Source organism: Trichosurus vulpecula, chromosome 7, assembly GCF_011100635.1.
Source record: "Trichosurus vulpecula isolate mTriVul1 chromosome 7, mTriVul1.pri, whole genome shotgun sequence".
Classification (NCBI taxonomy): Eukaryota; Metazoa; Chordata; class Mammalia; order Diprotodontia; family Phalangeridae; genus Trichosurus; species Trichosurus vulpecula.
Window position 1 is genome coordinate 155,085,831 of NC_050579.1, and position 26,235 is coordinate 155,112,065.

General features: G+C 37.6%; 1 protein-coding gene across 2 annotated transcripts in view; it reads left to right on the top strand.

Moving 5' to 3' along the window:
• REV3L (REV3 like, DNA directed polymerase zeta catalytic subunit) overlaps positions 1-26,235 on the top strand; it is a 273,850-nt gene that overhangs the window by 240,987 nt on the left and 6,628 nt on the right. For both annotated transcript variants that reach the window (XM_036766365.1, XM_036766364.1), the window contains exons 27-31: positions 8,498-8,612; positions 10,848-10,985; positions 12,434-12,624; positions 14,942-15,188; positions 16,889-17,098. In XM_036766365.1, the coding sequence (XP_036622260.1) occupies positions 8,498-8,612; positions 10,848-10,985; positions 12,434-12,624; positions 14,942-15,188; positions 16,889-17,098 (901 nt within the window). The remainder of the gene's footprint in view (positions 1-8,497; positions 8,613-10,847; positions 10,986-12,433; positions 12,625-14,941; positions 15,189-16,888; positions 17,099-26,235) is intronic.

Here is a 26,235-nt window from a genome sequence, read left to right on the forward strand (position 1 = left end):
TGGCAGGTCTTGCTGAAAGTAGAAACCTATCAAAGTCCCTTCCAGCCTGAATAATCCTGTGATCGGGATTGGTCCCTTTTGTAATTTATCAGGGATCATTTTATCATTTGGCAAAACACAACTAATAGGACATAACTCATGACATGAAGTTAACCAACAAAACACAATGCTGAGTTGGCCTCCACTCATATTTGGAGTCACTGAAAATTTTAGGCTGAGTAAGTGATAGCAAAGAGCCTTCTCTGCACATTAGTTATAGAGATATGAGGAATGATACCATCTTATTTTTCATCCATAATCATATGAACACATTTTATGCCATTTTCAAGGTAATGTAAAGATATAATAAATCAATAAGAGAATCCATAAATCTCTGTATGTACCATTTTTGTTCATGTAATGGTCACACTTTTTCTATTGTTTTTGTTAGTCCAAAATAAACTTAACAATCATTTTGCAAATACAGCTACAGCAGGAGTTATATTCTACTCCTCAATGCTTCTGCCCCTCATTTAGCAAAGCATGTGCTTTCAATTGCTTTTTCAGTAATGATAATAGATTTACGATAATCAATTGCCATTTTAATGATACTGTATATGATCTTTAGACTTGCAAGCTTTTCTGGAACCAATAGGAGGTATGATGGGATCACTCAGATACACTATGTACAAAGCAGATGTTTTTTCCTCCAAGTTCAAGAAAAGCTCTCCAACTTGTTCTGTAAATGCTACCTCACGATTTTTCTCTGAATCTGTGTCTCCCAAAACTCAGTCTCTTGTTGAAATAGTAATTATCTGTAAATATTAAATGCCCACAGGAAAATATTAATAATTCACTTAATTTTTTCTGTATTTCTAAAATATATGTTAAACATGGTAAATATTTACTAAGCTTCTATTGTGTGCAAGGCTGATTCTAGGTATTGGGAATACACAGAAATGAAACTGGTCCAAAAGGAACTGACATTCTGCTAGTGAGAAAGCCACACTTTTTACACTTGCCCACCGTGCAGAAACTAGGAATTTTTATACCTAAAGCAAGCATTACAAACCACATCAAGCACAAGGAGCACAAAAGGCACCCTTAGTGGGGCGGGGCTTAGCCATCTCCTCACACACAAATTCCCCAAGGAATATTTTATTGTATTTTTATGTATTTTGTTAAATTTTTCCCAAGTATCGTTTAATCTGGTTTGGTCCAATCCTGCAGGCCCTTATGTTTGATACTTCTGATCTAGACTTTTGCAGAAAACCAGTAATAAAGGAGAATCCACATTCTCAGAGGCAGTGTATTCTATTTTCATATAACTTTAATTGTTGGATAGGTCTAGTAGAACAAGATTTATTCCTGTTCCCCCGCCCCTCCCCAACCCTACTTCCTACAATATCGTCTCTTCTCTAGGCTAAATATCTGCAGTTCTGTCACACTGTCTTTGGTCTGATATTAAGGCCTTTTACCATCCTGCTTGCCTTTCTCCTTTCTTTCTCCATCTTGTCAGTATCATTCCTCACATGTGGTGCCCAAAACTGAGACAGCATCCCAGAAGTGAGCTGACCAGAGCACAGTGGGTCCCACAGGGGTGAGACTAATACTTCCCCCTCTGAGGCCCTGTGCTTCTGGTTTTTTGCTAAGTTCCCATTAGTTTTTTTTTGTTTTGTTTTTTATTTGTTTGTTTTGTCTCCTGTATCACGCTGATAGCATATGGAGCTAATTTTCAGCCACTGAAATCTCCACATCTTTTGCAGATTAACTGATGATTAGCTGTGCCACCCTCACCGTCCTATACTTGTGAAGTGGATTTTTGACCTTGAGTAATACTTTATATCAGAGCTTCTTAGCCTTCTTTGGAATCTGTGGATGAATGTTAGTGGATCCATGAACTTGATTTTTTTTTTTTAATATTTTGATAACTATTCACTATCCATCCTTTTATAGTAACAGTTTCGATTTCTGCCAGAATTTGGAGTCAAAGTCATTGGTATATGATTTGCAGAATCTACTCACTTTCCCTTTTTGTAAATCAGAAAAATATTTTTCTTCTCCAGTCCTACAATACCCTTCCCATTTTCCACTGTCAGCAATCAATAATCATCATTTGTCTGTCACAGTGATCTTTCAGTACTTTGGTAGTGTGTAGTTTATCTTCGCCTTGTGATTTGAACTGATTGAGGCTAGCTAAGTGCTTTCTCACTATCTCCCTGCTTTGGTATCCTGTTGGCTATTTTTATTCTGTCCCTTCCAGTTCAACAACCATCATTGTTGGCAGAGAAAACAGAAGCAAAAGACAAGTTAAGCAACTTTGCCTCAATCCCATATCATTATCCCATTCATTAACTCCCACTGCTGGCAAAGAAAACTTTTTGCAGTACTTAGTACGCATGTAACATTTTTCAGCATACCATGCCCAGTTTTCATATTTATCCTATATCACCCACTTCTGCTTTTATCTTCAGCATGTCTTTTAAAACTATAAGCTGGTTAATGTGTGCCCATTGCATCCACATTAGTCTCTTTAAACATCTCTCCTTTTCTTCTTACTCAAATTATTTCTCTTTGTGTATTCAGAACTTCCTTCCTGGGAATAAAATTTTAGGTAATTAGATCCTACTTACCCTTTCCTTTAGATATCTGCTTTCCCAAATCAAAAGTACAGTCAAGGGAGTACCTGACTTTTCCTTTCTTGTTACAAATTCTAAAATGCAGCAGTCATTTTCTACCCTAGTACTCAGTATTTCTACCCCAACAACCAATACGTGTTTATTAGTCAGAATTGGGTCCACAATAGAAAGATAATTGATGTCTTTCATCATCTTGCTACAGGGAGGGAACAAGTATTAAGCACCTAGTATGTACCAGGAACTATGACAATCACTTTACAAACATCTCATTTGATCCTCACAACAACCCTTAGAAGTAGGTACCGTTATTATCCTCATTCTATTTGAGGACACTGAGGCAAAGTCTAAGTGATTTGCCCAGTATCACCGAGCAACTGTCTGAGGTCTGATTTGAACTCAGGTCTTCCTGAGGCCTGTACTCTCTCCACTGTACCAGCTATTTACCACCAGCCTCCCTCTATGCCAAAAGGTGTATTTCCCAAACCCCTCATCTGTTTCTTCTTCCTATTTATTTAACTGGCCTGTGGAATTTTAAAATAGCGATCATTTCGGTTCCTCCTTAGATTGAACTTCATCCAAATGCTTTTCACCAGGCTTTCTCCCTTTGGTTCCTGGAATTCCTCGTATCTAATACACAGTGCTAATCTACTTTCCCACTCCCCTTTTACCTACTCTGTTTCCTTTAAATAAGATATCTTTCCTAACTACAGTGTAGTCATGGGTCCCATCAGGTATCAATCAGACCTGTGCTTTAGTTCGCCTTGCTTGTTAGCCTTTCTTTATACACTTTGTATAGATACCTGAGCTCACATGCTTATTGCCAGCTCTTTTCTACTATTTTTTTTTGGCCTGTGACTGTTGAGTTTTTCTAGTATTTCTCTTCTTCCTACATCATAGCCACTCCCTACAGTATCTAGCTTGATAAGTACATAGAAGCAATTTTCTCCTCGCTGTCTTACCACATTATGAGATGTGTATTCAACACCGTAATTTTACAAGCACAGCATAACAATTTGAATAGTCCTTTGAAATTTGTTGTAATAGGAATTAATCTGTAATTGCAGTTTGAAACGTGTGAATCCTGTGTTCATCACTATTGTGATCTCAATCCTCAAACATGCTACAACTTAAGACAGTTCTACCTCTTTTAATAGTCACAGTAGAAAAGTGATTGTCTTGAGCTAAAAATTCAATAAAAAGGTAAAGGAAAGGTTGGTGTAGTAGAACAAAGAAATCAGTAACAGAAAGTTGAGTAACAGTTTTAAATTTTCTCTTACCCTTAATCAGTTTCATAACCACAGACATAGGTTCTTGGTCACAGGAGATACTAGGGGAAAGATATTTTTGGTGCAGTACAAATTCATCCTGACTGGATAATAGCTTAGGTACTAATAATCAGCTAATGAATCCATTTTCATATATGACAGAGCACAGTAGTAAATAGTAGTAAGCAGGAGCAACAAAGAGCTTTTAGTTGGAAGGCACCTGAAGAGCTGAATTACTTCAACCCTGGCTTTTTATAGCCAAGGAAGATGAAACTCAGAAAAAGAACAAGAATCACCTAGGATTATAGACCTGGTTCCTGACAACCCAGAAGAATCCTGGGGACTCTTAATTCTAAGTCTAAGACTCTTCTCAAAATCCTGTAATGTCAGTCACTTACACTGCTGCCACTTACTCTAGACCACATATTAAAGAGAAAATCAAAGAAAGAACTGGTGAGGAGCCAAGCAACTAGTAACTTTTACAGATAGATATTTGTTCAGATGAGAAGAGAGTATGCTCCTTCTCATCAAAAACTCCTTGCTTTCATCATTGCTTCTGAGCTCTGATCTAGTAGTTTCTATGAGCATCATCTTAAGATCATCAAGAATGGGTAGGTAGGCAGAGTAGGATGGAGTCCTCTGAGCTACCCCAAGTGCACGTGTCAGAGGGGCAGCAGTGGCCCTAACCCCAGCACAGCAATCTGAAACGTCCCCTAAAGCAGTAGCACTGAAGGGTCAATCCAGGATGTAGGCACAGGGACAGCATCTTTGGTAACGATGGCCTTGGCAGGTGGGAAAGATGAAAGGCAGTCAGACTGAGCTGAGAGACAGAACACCCCACAACGTTAAACAGCTGAAGAGGCTAAACCAGATTCTTTCTAGTCAACTGTAATGACAGGTTCTACAGGGACATACTGGAGGTTGACAAACTAGCAAAACGTGCTTATTTCAAAGATACTGCAGTGCAATAGTGGGTGCAGTATCCTGTAGGGTACCTCATTCACAGAATCAGAAGAGACTTTACATGATGTCTGAAACCTTACTGAAGGCTAGGAGTAGGAGCTAAATTGTTGAATCGTGTCTTAAACATCTGGGGAAAAGATGGCACTTTTGACATCTGTCTGCATGTCCCGATCAGCAGTGAGTCTGGAACTGACTATGTGCAAAAGACCAACTGAAGAAACTACGAATGAACTTTCTTCCACTTGCTTATCACCAAGTAAAAGAGAGGCCCTTTCCCTCTTAGAAGCTTTTTTCCCTGAATGTTATTTCTTTTCCTCTCCTTTGTTCCCTTCCCTCCAAAATCATAATACTAATTCAATGGACTCTAAAATTAATTATATTTAGAGGGAGTTTTTTGGGGGGAGGGAGGTTTTGTGAGGGTGGGGTGAGTAAAGGCATAGAAAAGGTATCTATCTCTTTAGTTTCATATTTGGAAGGGAAAGGTGGTCCTCAAAAAAAAATTGGAAGTCTTAATTTCAGATTTAACTTGGATGTTTTTTATGTCCTGCTTTCACTTTGAAGGGCAGATATTAACAAATTGTTTTCTCCCCTCCACAAAAAAAAAATTAGCAATGTCTTGTCCCCTAGTTCACAGACAAGTTTGGGGTTTGGGATTTTAAAAAAAATCTGGGGTATAACTTTACCTCCTGAAACATTGCCTTACACTCTACCTTTCAACCTCTCTGAGATTTTTAATCATTTGGAGCATTGTTAACTGTAAGAAATATTAAGTCAGTCCTCCTAAATAAACCTGGACTGCTCATCATTTTATTAAAAGTATATGAAATGGGCTTAGACAATGATTTGTGCATCTATCAGCATTTTTTTCCTTAAAACTTTATAAGCAGATGCAGGTTCTTAATCCTGTGGCCACTGAAATTGAGGTATGGGGCAAAAAATATGTGCAAATAATTGTTCTGGAAATGATATCACACGGATCTTAGGCTTACCTATAACCTACCAGGAAACATCCCAAATTTGCCTACACCATATGCCTGCCTTGTTTTCATTAAATACATTTCTGTTCTTCAAAATTATTCTCCCTGAAGCTGTTGATAATGCAAGTGTCACTATGACCACTTCTGCCCATTGAACTCATTTATACCATATTGTTTTTTACCCTATGAAAAGAGGATATTGACATAACTTTGTGCTAACCAAGAGCTATATGAAATAGGTCCACAAAAGTGAGAGGTTCACATGATTTCCGGCTTCGTCTCATGATCCTACACCTGTATATTTTAATTTTGGGGGTTGCCAATTTTGATACCTAATACAAGTGTTATACTGTGAGAAACCATACCTTTCTTCGTCTGGGATCATTTTAAGTGTCATAATCAAAGGCTACCAGATTGGGGGTCTGTAACGAGTGAGTCTAGTGATTCTAGTCACTGACCACACTGGATATCTACAGAGCAGTCTACAGTAACTTAAAGCACTGCTGTGTCTAAGAGAAGAGGCTCTGATTTTCATATGCCAGACAAAATTCAGATTGTGGTTCCTAAAAAGAAACTGTGAGTTAAAAACATATTTGCATTGGAGAATTTTCAGATTTTTTTATAAGCTTTCAGAAGTCAGCAATAGGTTACAATGTGTATCTGGTTCATCTGAGATCGATTCTCACTTCCATTTCTAAAACCATTTGCAGTGAACCATCATTACTCCTGTGAATGTGTCCCTTCACTGTGATTATTGTAACCTGTGTCACAGACTGGCTGCCTCACTATGAACAACAAGTACAAATTATTTAAGAGGAAAGTAAAACCTCAGTGTGTATAGGCAGTCTATTACAGGGGAGCACACAGTGTTGCAGGGAGGTATTCCCCACATTAGCAGAAGGTTTAATCTGAAAGCTCTCATACCAGAAATTTTTGAGAGAACATGAGGGGCAGTAATAGTCATGAGACTGAAATCAGGTTTGCCCATCGAGGAAAGGGGGAATTTGAAAGAGAAAAGGAAGTGAAGAATGTTCCTTGGGTCCTATTGAGGTCGATAGGTACTGAAATACAGTGTCCACTATGGAGTTCTTCTGGTATGTAGTAAAATGTCATTACCTCATGTGTTTTGTTTTGGGAAAGTGGGAATCCCCTTAACTGAAAGACCACAGGAGGAAACATCCATTAATGCTTTAATAATTAAAAGTTTACTTACAATCATAATCAACAAAGTTTTCAGGAAGAAGAGCATGCAAAAAAAAAAATTCTATTCAAGTAACACATTTATCCAGATACAAGTTTTCTATATGAAAAGTTGTTCTCAAACTTTTCCCAGTAACTTGGTCACCAGTTGAAACAATGAAAAATGTTAAAAACAGAACTGAAATAAACAGAAATATCAGGAAACTGATACGGAGCAGGGAGAAAGAAAAGCTCCCTCATTTGAGGGGAGGAAATAACTTTACAAATACTGAAGTGGCTATGTATACTTGATGTAGTTAAGGATTCAACATGACATTGCTCATACATCAGAAATAAACTTAAAGTGATATTTTGTTCTGGGTATAAAAAGAAAAAGAAGAAGAAAATGGGTTGTCATGTTAATTCATCACTTTAGAGCTATTTAAGTGATAGGTTGGTCTCCTATAATGAGCTGCACACAAACTTGGAAAATAAGATGCTGAGAAATCTTCAGCCCTTCAGGAGACAGCCTAGCTTTAGGTTAGATAGATTTCACCATTTCAAACTCCATTCTGTATGATTAATGAAGTATAGAATTTAGATCAAGGCAATAACTTTTGTTTCCAAAGTGAAATCAGATCCTGACATCTCATTCTTTAACATCCCTTCTAACTGTTGCTTAACTAATAGGCAGCAAACACCTAGTTCATTGAGCCATAAAAAGAGTTTGGCGACGTGGAAGAAGGGGCTTCATCACCACCTAAAACCTTTGAAAGCAACAAAAAGCTATTTCGATTCTAGTATTATAATAATTCAATTAATGCAAGAGATTTATCTCCCAAACATTAAAGAACTAACCCTGAAGGTTTGCTTTAAATGCTATCTGTTTATTCCTACTGTCCTCACCTTGATAGAATACTTGGCATTTTTCTTTGATACTACACAGTTAATTATACAACTGAGATTTATCCTTGAGTTTATTTATGTAATCTACTACATGCCTCCCAAGTCCATACCATGGATTATAAATATGATGTGATACAGAAAGAGCAAAGTTCACTTCTATTTCTAATGGTGCGCTGTAGTCCACCGAAACGAGCCATTCTGATTTTCTATTACTAGTTTTTATCCATGATCTTGGCCTCATACCTTTTCTCTCTAGTTATTCCATACTTGGAAGTATCTTTATGATTCTTGACTGTGGATATCCAGAGCCTTAACTTTGTACTTAATGGCTCTCCACTGATTCTGCTCTGATATTTAAAGTGACCTTCGTGCGGTTGAAATAGAAACATTAGTTGTCTTGATGATCTGTAACCAAAAAGTATACCATGAGCAGGCAAGAAAGACATGATTAAGCATTAAAGCTCATGTAGGGTAGAAGTTGATGAAGAATAGGAAAGTCAGGAAATCTCTTATCCAGGAATGTTGTTTTCAAGAAGATATTTCCTAACAGTTACTTCCTAATTATATTACTCTGTTTTATTACCCTTAGTATGTTTGTACTACTGAAAGGAGCCACTAAGGAGCAGTCTTTTAAAATTGGTCAAGAGATTGCTGAAGCTGTTACTGCTACCAACCCTAAACCAGTAAAATTGAAGTTTGAAAAGGTAAGAAGAAATCTATTCTCATGCAACACTAATATTCCCACATGAACAACAGATTTCTAATTTAATAGACCTAATTTCAGGACCGATCCTATGTATCTCTAAAACTTTAAAACCCTTTTAAAATTGATGTTCTTAATATAGTTTTTCTCTTCATTATTTCAGTGGTGCTTTTATGTAGGCAAAAATCTGATTATAGGACTAAAGCTTAATGTGAATGTTACCCAAAAAATTGCTATTGAGCACCGAACTATAATAATAGCTCACGTTTATATAGCACCTTAAGGTTTACACAACAGTAAGGAAAAAGTGGCACTCCCTGCTCGCAAGGATCATACAATCTAGTAATAGATATAGATACATTCAAGTGATTCCCTTTATGGGACAATATGTGATAAGTGCTGTGCCAGCAATGTAGAGAAAATACAAAGTACAAACAAGGAAAGAGAATCACAGATCACAGCAGGCTGAGCTTATTGGGGAATACATCACAGAAGAAATGGGAAGGGACTTGGGTCCTCAGGGGTGGCTAGGATTTCTGTAGCCAGAAATGGACTGAAATCATTACTGCCACTGCTTGGGAAAGGTCTGCATAAGCCAAAGGTATTTCAGGAAGAAGACAAACTGTGACTAAAGGCAAGAAAGCACTATCCATTGTAGAACAAATACTCCAAATAGGCTATAGAAAGGTTACCATCTTGGGGCCAGATTGTGGGGGATAAGGAGGGACCAGAGGGCCAGACTAAAGAATTTGCTTATTGTCAGCGGGGAGCCATTAAAAATGAACTAGTGATGAAGGGAGTGACATGTTCAAAGCCGTATATGTAGAAGGCTGTCATGACAGCCTGGAATGGAATAAGTAAACAGATAGGAGCTAGGAAAGCCAGTTAGGAGGCAATCACAATATTCCAGGAATCAAGTGATAAGAATCTGAACTGGGGTGATGACAACATAGTTAAAAAGAAAGGAACAAATGGAGAAGACATTTCTAAGGAAGACATTCTTCTAAGGAAGAATCGGCAGGACGTAGTGATTAATTGGATGGCAGGAAAGAAGAAGAGGGAGAAACTATTGATAGAAATGGGGCAGTAATGATGGAGGAGCTCTTTTAGGCGTTGATGAGTTCATGTTGGGTTAAAAGTGTAGGCCAGAAATATACACAGAGATACTCAACAACCTATTGTAAATGTAGGCCTGGACATGAGAGGAAAAGCCAGGTATGAAGCTAAACATATTTGAAGCCATAGAAGTGATTAAGATCTCTGGGGAAGAAAAGGTATAGAGGCATGAGAGGTTCCTAAGGGCATAACCTTGAGAAAACGCCCACATTTGAGAGGCAGAAAGAAAAAATAATGTATTGGAATGTACACAGAAAAAGTGATTTTAAAATGCAGGAAGACAACAAGAGGAATGTCAGGGAACCCATAGGAAGAAAGAGATTAAAGAAGGGGCTGATCAGCAATGTTAGATGCTATAGAGAAGTCCAGAAGAATGAGTTAAAAAGTTAAAAGCCAATCACGTTTAACAATTAGATGGTCATTGGTGGCCTTTGGGAAAGCAGTTTCAGTCTCATGAGAGGTCAGAAGTCGGATTTCAAGGGGCCGAGGGTAGGTATTTGAGGAAATGGAGGCAACAAGTATAGAGTATTTTTTTGGACAAGTTTGGTGAACAGTATGGAGGGTGACAGCACAGTAGCCTGAAGGCGATGATAGAGCTGAATCAATATGGGGGAGGGGAGTTAAGTGAAAGTTACACAGATCTGTAGGCAGAGACCAGGAGGGAAGAAAGAAAGGCAGGAGCAAAGGAGAGAGGATAATTGATAGAATAAAGTCCTGTAGGAAGCCAAAGGGAGTTATATGAAGAGAACGAGCCTTGGCAAAGAGGAAGGAGAAAATGTATTCTGATACTTGGATTTAACCTTTAAGTAAATGTTGTGTTATCTGGATTTCCCACATACCTCAGAATAACCATTGCCTTGCCTATTCTGTGAAATTTGATCATAAGGCACTCTAGTCCACATGCATCTGAATGTAATCCACATTCTTAGATTTATATTGGGTAATAGATTTAGAAGTAGGAGGAATCTCAAAGGTCATTTTGTCCAGCAGCCTCCTTTTGCTCGCCCGTTGTGACAAAGGTACTAAGTAGTTTTTTGATAAAATAGATACATAATTTATAAACAGATGGCTTCCACTGCAGAGAGGATAGTGTAAGAAGGCATTTTGTTTTCCTCTGCAGGTATATTTGCCCTGTGTCTTGCAAACCAAAAAGAGGTATGTGGGTTACATGTATGAAACACTGGATCAGAAGGACCCTGTATTTGATGCAAAAGGAATTGAGACAGTGAGAAGAGATTCCTGCCCTGCTGTTTCTAAGGTAAACACTGGCTAGCTTCTCATCTTTTGAAGATGATGCAGCAGAGCAGACTGTTTGTGAAAGCCAAACCACCACTTCTGTTGTTCTTGGTCCTAAGCAACAAGAAGGTCCTAGATCACTCAATCATTCCATAGGCGATCCAAGTTTCATTTTAGCCATTGTCTCAATTTTCTCCCACACCTCATCTTTTACTACAGCTGCTAAAGAATAGCAAAACAACTCCATGTTTCACTGCCCATCCTCGTGTGGAAGGATCAACGAATAGTAAAATGTCTACAATGTTGCCAGAAAGGAGGAAAGAAGAAAATATAGGGCCCCAAAACATTCTCAGCCCCCAAATGATTGAGAGTTGATTGTATTTGCATTTCATTAGCAGATATAAATAAGATTTCTATTCTACAGCAATTAAAACTTTACAGTTCCTCAACCATTTTAAATCTGAATTTCTTTTGAGTTTTTCCCCCCACCCAGCTTAGTCTCTGAATACTCCTTCTAAATAAAGTTAAACTGGTGTTCTAATAGAGTGCAGTACTATCCGCAGGAAGGTTCATGAAAACATTAAATGCACACTAAACTGTAAGCCATTTTTATTTGTTACTGTGGAGGTGAGATATAGTTCAGTAGCTTAATAGAGCTGAGGGACTTTGGAAATCCATCTAATCCAACGCCTTTATTTAATACCATCATCTACTGTATCTCCTATCTGGACACAGGCCTGCATCTCAACATAAACCAACCCCATACCTTCTGTATATGTGCATATATTTTGAATAAATTAATGAGCCCACATATTCAATACTGACAGGCCCCAAGACTTGGTAAAAAGACACAGAACCTTTCACTTGTACTTGTTTAAGCTTAATCTGTCAGTAAAGGGTAGTAATATCCAGTGAGCTATTTATTGTTCTTGATGAAATAAATTCAGTTAGTATCCACCAACAATATGTCCAAATGAGAAGCTTTCACCATGCCACTTATTTACCAAGATGACTAAAAGACCAAAGTCTGAATAGGGAGTGAAATTTGACATACCCCTTGCCTACCTTTCTGTGTCAAAGTAAAATCAGTACAAAGATGGAGAGACGAAGAATTGCAAATGTATGAAATCAAGCCTTACTTCTTACGTCTCTGTTATGTCATCTCTTTTAGAAAAACCTAAGAGTTTTTCATTGTTCATGCTCTGATTCTGATCACACTGAAAACTTCTGACAGAAATCCCATTCCAGGATGATTTATGTAAGGAGTTTTGTGCTGATTTTTGCAAGTATGAAAAGGAAAAGGAATTTTGAGAATTCTAATAATTTTAATACAAATAGTATGTGTGACAGATTAAGTAACTTGACAACTTATTGAGGAGTTGAAATCATAATTCATATATAGTGTATGAAGAATATATCTGTAACTAAAAGTATGAAATGGTGTCATAACACATTTATCTTCTTTTTAAGATACTTGAGCGTTCTATCAAGCTGCTATTTGAAACAAGAGATATAAGTCAAATTAAACAGTATGTTCAGCGGCAATGTATTAAGCTACTAGAAGGGAAGGCCAGCCTACAAGATGTTATCTTTGCAAAGGAATACAGAGGGAGTTCCTCTTACAAACCTGGAGCCTGTGTGCCAGCTCTTGAGCTTACAAGGTAATGATTATACGTGGCAAGGGTTGAACAGCCATTACTGTTTATTTCAGAAGACAGTGTCATATACCCGCTGAGTTCAGTACCAAGTACTTCTCACAGGCCCTAAATAAATGAGTAGAGATCCTGTCGAGAGGTTAGTGTTTCACAGCAAATATCAAAAGCACAAGTAGAAATATCCTCTCACCCTTTTGCTTGTGTCCCCAAAAAAGGAAATAGCTTCCCACTGTACCTCTACATTCACTTCCTTTATAAGGTCTGGAAAAGCCTTACACAGGTGGCCTCTCAACAGTGTCACCCTTTTTGTGTTCCTGTTGGCAAACTGACTTTCTGAATTAGAATGGAAGTACTTAATAGGATAATGTACAATCTCTTACTTTTATATGCCTCACAACAACATAGCTTGACCATTTTGAAGCTTTCTCTGATGCATAGATTTCTCTACTAAGGCATTCGAGAAGGTTGCATACCTTTCTGAAATAAAAAGAAATAAAACCCTGACATTTACGTGTGCATGTATATATGTGTGTGTGTGTGTGTGTGTGTGTGTGTGTGTGTGTGTGTGTGTGTGTATAATATATACACATATGTGTATATATATGTACATATATATACACACATACACATGTAAAGTAAGGTATACAAAGTACTTTAAATTCATCATCTCATGTGACATTTACAACAAGAAGGTTAAACAGGCCAAATTCTCTTTTGACATTTATAATTATGTTATTGTATTTGTAACTTCCAATTACAGTAATTCTCATTGACACTGACTAACATGTTTTAAGCCAATTGATACTGTAAACTTTGATTTCTTAAGAGCTTTATTTTACAAGTCGCCATGCCTTTCAACAGGAGCAGCTGGGTGGCACAGTAGGTGGAGTACCAGGTCTGAGGTCAGGAACGCTCATCATCCTAAGTTCAAATGGGGCCTCAGATGCTTAATTGCTGTGTGACCCTGGGCAAGTCACCTAATGCTTTTTGCCTCAGTTTCCTCTTCTGCAAAATGAGCTGGAGAAGGAAATGCAAACCTCTCCAGTATCTTTGCCAAGAAAACACCAAATGGGGTCATAAAGGGTCAGACATGACTGAAACAACTGAACAACAACAAGATGCCCTTCAACAGATTCATATCCAAAAAACATTTAAGTACCTTCTATAGCACAAAATAATACATTATAAATGCATATGAAGAGTATAGAGTAGCATGTGAAGCCTTGAGGAGCAAAGTCACTAATGACTTTGGTCAGAGATTTTTTTTTTCAGGAAAAACTTGGCTGGGTTGTAGAATCTAGAGCTGAAAGAGACCTTAGGAAGCATCTAGTCCAGAGGTTCTGAAGCTCTTTGGTTTCAAGACCCCCTTTAAAAGACTGAGGATCCTAAAGAGCTTTTGTCTATGTGGTTTTATCTATCAATATTTAACTATATTCAAAATTAAAACATCTTAGTCAGATTAGGAAAATAGTTTTTGGTTGGTTTTTTTGGGGGGGGGGGGGGAGTCAGTTGGTGTTAAGCCCAGTTGGTGTTATGGCCCAGGGCCACATAGCTAACAAACATCTAAGGCCAACATTTGAACTCAAGCCCTCCTGACTCCAGGTTTGGTGCACCACCTCACTGCCCTAGGAAAATAGTTTTGGCCTCAAAGATCTCCAGGGATTCCAGGACCACACTTTAAGAACCACTGATCATGTCCAGCCCTGTCACTTTACAAATGAGCAAGCTGAAGGTCCTGAGATGAGTGTCCTACCCCAGATCACGAAAGCAATCATTGTCAAAGCCAGAAAGTGAGCCAAGCCTTCCAGTTCCAAATCAGTGCTCTTTCCCCTGTATTACAGTTGGTTTTTAAAGGACAGAGGTATTGATGGCACTTTTGGACTAGAGGACATTGTGATAAAAGTCTAATTTGGCTGGAGCATATAGATTATCTAGGAGGAAAAGATAAGAGATAAAGGATGACTACAGTGAAGCCAAAACATGAGAGTGACATTCCTTGAATGTGAAACAAAAGTGGGAATATTATTCAGTAGGGAGCTGTTGGAGGATTTTGAGTCATCTGTGCATAGGGAGTAATCCCCAAAGGGTTAGGATACTACCTAGCATCAGTAAGAACTAGTTGGTGCAAAGGAAGAAGCCCAAATTACTTCCAAGTTCATTGTGTAAATTCTTTAAACAGTTATATTTCTGACTTGGGAGGTTGCACCAGCAGAGGCTTGCATTTGTAGGATACCACACCTTCACATTTTGTTGTAATATCCTTATTTAAATTCATTGCTTTTTTGCGAGTCAGGTGTATACATTTGTATATTCTTTCAAATAGGAAAATGCTTGCTCATGATCGACGCTCTGAGCCACGAGTGGGAGAGAGAGTACCATATGTCATCGTGTATGGCCTACCAGGGGTACCTCTAATCCAGTTGGTAAGGCGGCCAGTTGAGGTCCTACAAGACTCCAGCCTAAGGCTGAATGCAACCTATTATATTACAAAGCAGATCCTTCCACCCCTGGCAAGAATATTCTCACTTATTGGTATTGATGTCTTCAGTTGGTACCATGAATTACCAAGGGTAAGTGTATCCAAGTATCATTCATATGCTACTAGAAAAGGATTTCACCTTTAGAAGTTTTTATAAAAATGAAAGTGATGTTTATCTGAAATTACAGTAAAAGTATGAGCATATAAGCATTTTAGAAATCCTTGTGGATTCTGATCATGTAAATGAAAATACTGGCACATCTGAGTTGTAAGAAAGGAAAGCTGGAGTTTTCTACAGAGCCCTTTTCTGATCCTTCCAGGTTTCCTTGATGGCTGAAATTGTAGAAAAAAACAGATTCGTTGAATGGGAAAGACTTAACTATTGGATAGTTAAAGTCTTTAGCAATAGAAAATATGAATATAAGAATAAGAAAATGCCTTTAAAATGGGCATTGTAAAGTATCATGATGGAAAAGAATCACATGTAGCATAGGTTTTTAGAAATGGAGACTTAATTGGTGTACTCACTGGAATGATGAAGTAGTTTTTCATAGCACTTCATTCATGCAACACATGAGATGATTTTTCTAAGGAGTTTAGCCTTTTGAACTAATGAATAAGACTATGTCAATTATTACAAGTCAGTTGGCTTAGAAAATGTGTGTGGATGGACCATACCACAGGATTCTGTGAATCATTAGTGTGCATGAGCTCAGATTACAGTAAGTAGAGGGAATGAAACAGGCCAATGTTTAACCTAAATCTTGTTCTACTTTAACTGCTTAGGTTTTCAGCCTAAAGTATAATAAAAGTGAAACTTTTGTTTGGGGTTATATGGCAGAAAATTTGAGGTAGTCATCCTTCATATTCTTACTAATCAATAAGAGGTATGGATGATTGCTTCAATTCATCTTGCTCTGGTGGACACTAATTTTTCAGCAATGTTTCTTTCAAGCGTATCACTATAATGGATGTAAAACTGATGGCATTTGTGGAAGATTGACCTAAAACTCATCTGCAAGTATTTGGTTAGAGGCCTAAAAAATACTCAAAGAAGGATATGAAGTAATATTAGTATAATGTTATTTTCAACTATAAGAAAAGTAAATGCAATATTAATTATTGTATTACATATTATGTATTACATAGTGTTAATTATATACAAGCAAGTTGTATGGCAATACAATACTGGTAATTAAAATTAAAACTATATGGGGATAGACCAATCATAATTCTTAAAATATAACACATTAACTTTTGTCCCTCACTCCCTAAGAAAGAGCCTGATAATTATTACATACCCTCTACTACTCTTGTTTCCAGTGGCTCGTCCTTTCCTATGTTTCTATAAATATTCAGGCACTCCCATGTGTACAGTCTCTTCAAGGTAACATAAGCCTTCATATCCCAATCAAAAAGTTTAATGGCAAACAATCATTTTAGTCTAGAAGAATGGTTCTGAAAATGTGGTCTAGGGTTCCCCAAGCCTGTTTCCAGGATCCATGAGGTAAAACCTATCTTCATACTAACACTAAGATGTTTTCATATCTAAAATGGTAAATATTGACAGATATAACCAACATAAACCAAATCTCTTTGGGAACTTTAATAATTTCTGATTGTAACATGGTCCTGAGATCAAACAGTTTAATAACTGCTAATGTAGAAATAGAGATGTACAGAACCTGTTTTTACCATGACTTTGGCAAACTGGTAACTAGGACTAGAACTGTTGGTCTCCCTAGTGAAACTGGTAGAGTTTTACTCATTTCTGAATTTATCTGTTTCCAGATCCAGAAAGTCACCACCTCCTCCCACAGTGAACATGAAGGTCGAAAAGGCACCATCTCACAATATTTCACTACCTTACACTGTCCTGTGTGTGATGAACTAACTCAGCATGGGATCTGTAGTAAATGTAGGAGCCAACCACAGCATGTGGCAGTGGTTCTCAACCAAGAAATTCGAGAGTGGGAACGTCAACAAGAACAGCTGGTAAAGGTAACAGATTCAGAATCTTAAATAAGCTTATTCTTCCATGGCAGTTGAATCAACTCAGAAGCACAACACAGGATTGTTTTTCCAATTCAATAAGCATTTACTAAATGCAAGGCATTGTGTTAAGTGCTCAGTACCTACTATGTGCCAGGCACTGTGTTAAGTGCCCCCAAGGGGCTTAAATTATATTCAGAGTGAACCGGAATATGGGATACATGTACATACAAAATGTAATACAAAATAGATACAGAGTAATTTCCATTAGGAAGGCATATGTCTAATGTGAAGACATGGGGATCCTTAAGTCACACTGGAAGGATAGAATGGAGTAGGATATGAACCTGTTTTGAAGAGTGGAATAAAGTAGAAACTTTTTGTTTTTGGAATATTCAAAGCTAAATTAAAATGTAAGTAGTATTTAAATCTGTTTTATAATTAGCAGCCATTGTCATGAGAAAGACAATGGAATGAATATTAGTCTCAGCACTTGGGCTTAAATTATACATAGAGGAGCAGCAGCATTAGAATATAGTGACACTAAGGAAAACATATACCCAGTACTGAAAGAATCCAAGAAAAAAGGCTAACTGCCCTCTCCAACTCACCATGTACGTCACTCCATAGTTTTCCTGTGGAATTACATCAAACATAGAAATATAGTAATTCTACTAGGTCAGATTTTTACAGGGAGAACCTTTCAGACCCATAGTTTAAAAAAATAACGGCAATAAAGATACACATCAAAAATTTTTGATTGTAAATTAGAAGTATTAGTCTATTAGGAATGATCACAAATTGAAAATGTGTAGAGAAAGTATTTACATTTAAGCATTAGGATATTTTATGTGGGGTTTGGATTTGAAAAGTTGTGTATTAAAGTCTTAGATATTAATAATGTAAATAATGTGAAATCAGTCTAGAATGATAAATCAAGGCCAGATTATGATGGATTCATAAATGCAGAAAGAGAGTTTGGATTCTTTCATGTTGGCAGTAGGGAGCCATCAATGTTTTTGAGTGAGAGAATGACACAGTCAGACCTATACTTTAAGAATATCAATTTGAAAAAAAAAAAGAATATCAATTTGGTAGCTGTGTGGAGCTTGGATTGGAGAATAAAACACACAGACTCTCTGAGTAATTGACTCAATGATAGAATAACTATACAAAGTGGTTCTCAATAGAAAATGTGAAGAGAGGAAAGACAAAATGACTTTAAATAGACAAAATGAGTTGAATTGGTTGCAAAATAGCATGATGGCAAAAGATCGTAGGCAGTATGGGATTTTGGAAAAGGAGACTTAATCTGTTCAGCTTCACTGGGAGGTCGATTAGGAAACTGTTAAAAAGTAGTCCAGAAGAGAGGTGATGGTGACTTGGACTAGAGTAGCAGTCATGTGAATAGGGGAGAGTTGGATGTAAGAGTTACTGTGAAGTGAAAAGCAACAAGATGAAGCAACTAAAATAAATAAATATGGGGTTTGGTGGGGGTGGGGGAGCAGCGATAAGAGACACTGAAGACTCAAAGTTTACCTGAGTCTTGTGAACCTGAAAGATGGGAAGATTATTGGTGCTCTCATCAAAAATAGAGAAGTTAGGAAGAGAAGTAGAGGCCAAGGTAATGAATTCCATTTTGAACATGCTGGGTTGGCAATGCCTATGGCACATCTTCATGGAGATTTTTCTTTTTTAAAATTTGTTTTAGTTTTCAGCATTCAATTTTATAAGATTTTGAGTTCCAAACTTTTTCTCCCTCCCTTCCTCCCTTCCCCCTTCCCCAAGACAGCAAGCAATCTGATATAGGCTATACATGTGCAATCATGTTAAACATATTACCACATGATCAGACCAAAAGAGAAAAACCACTTCATGAAGATTTGTAGCAGGAAGTTTGTGATGCTGAACTAGGTCAAGATGACAATGAAAGCTTGATGTGTACATTTGGTAGTCACCTGCATAGAGATAATTGAGCCCATTAGAGCTGATGAGATCACTAAGAAAGATGGTAAAGAAAGAAGAGAAGAGGGGCAAACACAGCCCTGGAGTTCACTCATGCATAGGGGGATGGACATGGATAAGGATCCAACAAAGCAGACTTAGAAGGAAGAGTCAGACAGTAGGAGAACCAAGAAAAAGTGGTGTCACAAAAACCCGGGGAGGAGAGAGTGTTCAGGAGGAGGAAGTGGTCAATAGTATCAGATACTGCAGTGTAATAAAAGATAAGGACTCAAAAAGGACCACTGGATTTAGCAATTAAGAATTCATTGGTAACCTTGGAGACAGCAATTTCAGTCCAGGGGCAGATTTGGAAGCAGGACTACAAGAAGAAATAAGAAGCATGTGAGAAAGTGGAAGCAATGAGTAAAAACAGGTTTTTCTAGGAATTTTACTACGAAGGGAGAGAGAAATATAATGTGATATCTTCAGGAGATGGCGGAGTCAAGTGAAAGTTTTTTAAGGATGAGGGAGATTCTGAGTATGTTTGTAGCTAGTGACAAAAGAGAGAAGGAATCATTGAAGGAGCAAGCTCATGGAGGAAACAAGAGGGGAGAGAACCAAGAGCGCAAGTAGACAAAAAAGAGCCTCCTCCAAGACTGTAGGCAAAGGAGGAGAGACTGGGGGCATGACGTGGAAGGAAGACAGACAGACAGACAATAGTAGTCTGTGTGCCAAGCACTGTGCTAAGCACTAGAAATGTAAAAACAAGACAGAAGATGTCCCTACTCCCAAGGAGTTTACACTCTAATGAGGGAAGAAACACACAAGCAGGGAGGGAAGGTGAAAGGCAAGGGAAAAAGAAGATGGGGTGCTTGGCTCAGGAGAAGGCCGCCCTGAGAAGAAGGAGCTCAGGAGGGAAGGGAGCAGTGTGGCTGATAGTTCTGATGATATGGCATTTATGGGTATGGACTCACCAGTCATCAAGTTCATCTCAGGATGGAGCCATTGAGGGTAGGGGGTGCAGTGGAGCCACTGTGGAAAGTGAACCTAGGAGGGAAGGGAACAGTGTGGCTGGACTTATGGTATGGCATTCCAGGGAAGGCCATAAGGAACAGAATCAGGAAGAAGCAGTTCATTATGGGTAACCTCACTTTTTGTGGTATAATTATAAGACAGGGTCTGGTCTTGCAGGAGGTAGGGGGTCGTAGGGTAGGAAGACGTAGAGAACAATGTTGTGAGAAACATCATTAATAAGGAATTAATGAGGGCAGAGTAAAATCCAAATAATAGTGAGGGCCCAGTTGAGTTTAGACGACCTAAATTTGTCACAGCACTCTAGGGGGACTTCCTTCAGCTGGGGGGGGCGGTGAGGGTGGGAGAATAGAGGCAGTGAAAGGTTAGGATTCAAAAAGGGATTTGTGGTGATAGGCCAAGGGGGCAAGGGTTTCAAGGGTTGAGAGCAGCATGAATTTGAACTGCTTAACATATAGCATCATTGTGAGGCTTATACTGTGAGGAGAAAAATTAGGACAGAACAAGAGTGATGGATTGGGAAAGAAGCATGAGACAGAGCGAAGAGAAGTTGTTGTGAGGACAAAGAATGTATTTTAAGAGGGGCAAGATCGGTACAAGGAGAGACAAAGCAGGAGGCTATGTCCAGATCTTCAGATTTTTCTGCATTATGAAGGTGAAATGCTTTTAGTTATGAAATCAAGGCTATAACCATCCCTGTGTGTGGCTAAGGTGGAGTGAAGAGGAATATCATGGGCTTTGAGTAGGTTGATGAATTGGGGAACAAGGATGTTTGAGGATATCAAACTGTCCAAAAGAAGCAAAGTGACTGGAGTTGGTGCTTCCTGAAAATTCTGGGACTCTTTTAGAAGAATATAGCGTTCAGTCAAGACATCACAACTGCAATAATCAGATGCCGCCGAGGATGTGCTCCCTCACAGTGGTACAGTCAGGGCAGCACCATTGTTCTTAATACCAGCACAACCATTTGGTCTAAAGTTGTTTATCTGTCTATATAGGGTTTTTTTGATTTTAAGTTTATGATGAATTGAAAATGTAAAAAGCACTATCATATAGTTTTCATTTTCAGTCTCATAATACTCAGGAATTTTATGCCATGCCTTGTGGTAGCAGACCAGCTCTCAGTGAAAATTTTCTTGATGTCTTGTGGCACCAAGTGATACTGGAATTAAATATCTGCTTGCTATCAGACTCTGCAAAAGAACTGTAGCATCTCACAGACGCTGCAATATGCCTTAAATTAGTGCTTAATTATTACAAACCAGATTGGGTTTTTCCCAAAGACTTTCTATCCCCAAGTACATCATAAAGCAATATCATAATGAGTATCCATATAGCCTTAAACAAATATTCTTCTTGATTGGGTCCAGTTCCTCCAAGATGATCAGTGGAGGTCGGAGGCAGCAGCACATGATGTCTATCCAGTCCTTCTCACCTTCTGATCTTATCTGCAAAGGCTACATAGGTTTTTTGATACCATTGCTTTAGTTAGAATCCTCTTTCAGTGTTAAGTACTACTTCTCCTACCAGTGAAAATGCCATGAAAAGTGACATTGGATATAAGCAGGAATGGTCAGAGGCCGTTAAAGGAGGAGGTTCCTCGAAAAGGAGGACATTACAATGTGTGGCTGTCTCAGACATAAATTTGAGATAGATTGACAGGTCATGGTGGTAACTACTTTAAAACATGAGCTTTTCAAGTCCAACTACACACTGTTTACTAAATCTTACAGCAAAGATCTTAAAATTAAACCTTCCATTGAATTCAGTGAAGCAGGTAATTCCATCTTAACTCATTTATCAAGGAAGCATAGAGTTTAATTAAATCTTTATTGATTTGTTCTGGCAACTGGGTGTAGCAACAGAGAGCTGCAATACAGGAATTATATCTTTGGGAGTAGATGTGAGCCCCTAGGCAGTGCTCTAATGAGAGGAAAAGCTTTTGTCGTGGAACAGCTGTGCTCATATTTCATACAGACAGTGAAACCTGCATGCCTTCCCAGTCTTGCTTGTCAGCAGCAAAACAAATAAGGCTTGCAGGAAACAGCCGAGCTGCTGCTGCTCTGTGCCTTTGTGCCTTTCTATCAAGGAGGAGAAAGAGAATTCAGATTTTTGGCAACTTCACATCACACCTATTATTCAAATATAAGCTTTTAATTTACGTTAAATAAGGACCCTTCCATACTTGTGCTTTTTTAGAAGGAAAAGATTTAGAAAGGCTCTTATAACTATAAAATGGGATATTCAGGCCATTGTTATTTATTAATAAGTCCAGCAAGTCTCTCCCAGTACAGTTCAACCCACACATCTATACTTCTGCATAGAAATAAGGTTCTGTGTAGTCTATTGGCTCTCAGGGATTGAATATTTGCTTAATTATGTTTTACCCAAAATAGGAATTGATCCACCCCCAAGCTAAGTGATAAACACCAAAGGAAACTGCCCTTCCTAAAGTATTTCTTTCTCATTTTCTAGCTGGTATGTAACCCTTTTTTGTAGTTGTAAAAGGACTTTCTTTCAAGGAGCTTAGCACAATTAGTAGATTTATAATCCTTTAAAGTGATTTTCTTTACAAATGAAGAGACCTAGACATGCAATTAGAAGTAGAACCTACTTCTCCTGACTTCCTTATCCAGTGATGTATAAAACATTTTCTAAAAGAGCTGTCCAAAATTAGAATGACCAACATCAGAAGGTGTAGTGAGCTCCCTGTCACAGGTCTTCTAACAGAGGCTGGATGGTCATTTGTGAGAGATGCTGCACTTGAAGAGGAATCCCCTCAGTGTGTTGAACTATATGTTCTTTGAGTTTCAATAATTAAAAATTCTGTGATTCTCTAATGTGTATACTTAATACTAATTAAATGGTTTTTTTAAATTGTTTTATTTATTTTCTTCAGGCACGGAGCTTTTTTTTTGTAATTCTAAATTTTCTCCCTTCCCTTCCCTTCTCCCTACCCAATGAGAAAGCAAGAAAAACTAAACCTGTTACAAACTGTGATGTTTAGAAAAGTGCAAGTGACATAGTTTCTGGGTAATTCAATCATTTTATTAATAAGTCATTAATAAAAGCATGATCATTTGGCCATCTCTTTCAGACCAAATAAAATCATGGTGGGCTCACAGTTTATATACTCTTTGAATAGGGATTGATGTCACACATGACCAAGAAAATATCTATACCCTACCACTCCCAGCTAAAGGAGACCATTTCCAGCCTTGGGCTGTCTAGACAAAAGGAGCTTGAGTAGAACAAAATGGACTTCCCCACCCATCCTAGGATTAAATTCCTTGCAAGGTTGAGTGGGAACTGACCAAGATCTAGGAGAGTCAATGCAATCTCCTTTTCATTAAATTTTTCCCATTTTCTTTTCAACTAAAGGTAACTTTTTAAAATGAGTACTTTAGAAAAAAAGGGAGAGCTTCTGAATCTCCCCAAGGTCCTGGTTATTAATAATAATTTCTCACATTATACAGTTATGCAAAACAGACTTCCCGCATTAGCCATATTCCAAAAGAAAAAGAAAAAAAAATCTGCTTCAGTCTACACTCTGAATCTATTAGACCTTTCTAGCTAAAGGTGGCAGCATACTTCATCATGAGTCCTTTGGAATTGTGGTGGGTCATTGTATTGATCAGTGTTACTAAGTCATTCAAATTTGATTATCTTTACAGATGTTATTGTATAGCTTGTTCTGGTTCTGCTCACTTCACTTTGCACCAGTTCATAAAGGTCTTTCCAAAATTTTCTGGAACTATCCCATCCATCATTTCTCATAGCACAACAATATTCCATCACATTCATGTACCACAGTTTGTTCAACCATTCTCCAGTTGATGGGCATCCTGCTATGGATATTTTTGTACATATAGGTCCTTTTCCTTTTCTTTGATTTTCTTGGGGTATAGCCATAATAGCAGTGTTGCTAGTCAAGGGATAAGCATAGTTTAATAGTTTTAAGGCCATAGTTCCAAATTGTTTTCCAGAACGGTTGAACTGAAGAACTGCTTTTTCATATCTTTGTCCATTTATCAGTTGGGGAAGTTTCTTACTCGTGTAAATTTGACCCAGTTCCCTATATATTTTAGAAATAAAATCTTTATGAGAAAAACTTGCTGCAAATATTTTCCCCCAGTTTCCTGCCTTTCTTCTAATTTTAACTGCATTGGTTTTGTTAGTACAAAGATTTTTTAATTTTATGTAATCAAAATTACCCATTTTAACTTCCCATGAACTTCTGTCTCTTCTTTGGTTATGGACTCTTTCCCTGTTCATAGAGCTGACAGATAATTTCTTCTCTGCTCCCCTAAATTTGCCTATGGTATTTCCTTTTGTGTCAGAAATCATGCACCCATTTTGAGCTTATCTTGGCATACAGTGTGAGGTCTTGGTCTATGCCAGAATTCTGCCAGACTACTTTGCAGTTTTCCCAACAGTTATCAACAGTGAATTTGTCAAATAGTGAATTCTTTCCCCGGTAGCTGGAATCTTTGGGTTTATCAATCACTGGGTTACTGTGTTCCTTTGCTTCTGTATATTGGGTACCTAATCTGTTCCATGGATCAACCTCTCTCTTACCCAGTTCCAAACTGTTTTGATGCTTACAACTTTGTAGTGTAGTTTAAGATCAGGTGCTGCTCTGCTAGCTTCCTTCCCTCTTTTTTTTCATTGATTCCGTTGTTGTTCTTAACCTTTTATTCCTCCCTGATGAATGTTGATATTTTTTCTACTTCTATAAAGTAATTCTATGGTAGTTTACTATGGCACTAAATAAATTATTTTAAGTAGTGTTGTCACTTTTATTATATTGGGCAATTAATATTTCTCCGATTGTTTAGATCTGCCTTTATTTGTGTGGAAAGTGTTTTGTAATTGAGTTCTTATGGTTCCTGTATGAATCTTACTTAGCATTGTAGAATCCCAATATTTTATACTGTCTGTAGTTAGTTTAAATGGAATTATTCTTTCCTGTTGTATTTTGTTGGTAATATACAGAAAAACTAACAATTTATGTGAATTTGTTGTATTTCCTGCAACTTTCCTGAAGTAGTTTTAATTATTATTTGTTAATTGACTCTCTGGGGTTCTCTAGTAAACCATCATGTCATCTGCAAAAGGTGATAGCTTTGTTTCCTCTTTTCCTATACTTCTTCCTTCAGTTTCTTTTTCATGCCTCATTGCTAGTGCTAGCATTTCTAGGACAACATAAATTAGTAATGGTGGTAAGGGACAATCTTGCTTCACCCCTGATCTGGCTAAAAAGGCTTCTAGCTTCTTCCTATTACAGAAAATGCTTACTCATGGTTCTAGATAGTTGCTACTTATTTTAAGGAAAGCTCCTTTTATGCCTGTGTTTTCTAATGGGTTTTTTTTTAAACCAGGAATGGGTATTATGTTTTACCAGAAGCTTTTTATGCATCTGTTGAAATAATCGTGTAATTTTGATTATTTTTCTTATTGATATGGTCAGTTATGCTTATAGTTTTCCCAATATTGTACCAGTTCTGCATTCTTGATATAACTACAGCCTGGTAATAGTATATTATCTTTGTAATATATTGTTGTAATCTCCTTGTTAGTATTTTAAAAATTTTCTATCAAAACCATAATTGTATCATAGAAGGAACGTAGTAGGACTCCTGTTTCTTTTGATTATAAACTCTTCCCCTTTCCATAGATCTGATGCTTTTCTGTTCTACTAACTTGCTAACGTTACCCTTTTTGACAAAATCATGTACCCATTTTAACTTAACTTGGTATAAAATATAAGATCTTCATCAACGCCTAATTTCTGCCAGTATATTTTTCAGTTATCCCAACAATTTTTAAATAGTGAAGTCTTGCCCCAATAACTGGGATCTTTGGGTTTATCAAACACTAGCTTGCTCAGGTTTTTTGAAATTAATTATTCTTTAATGTTTGGTTTAATTCACTTGGAGATCCATCTGGTTCCTTTTTCCTTAGGGAGCTCATTGATTGTTCATGTTCTCTTTTTTAAGACAAGATTATTTAAGTATTCTAGTCCCTCTTCTGTTAATCTGGACAGTTTATATTTTTGTAAATATTCATCCATTTCATCTAGATTAACAGGTTTATTGGCATAAAGTTGAGCAAAATAGCCCCCAACTATTGCTTTTATTTCCTCTTCATTGGTTATAAATTCACCTCTT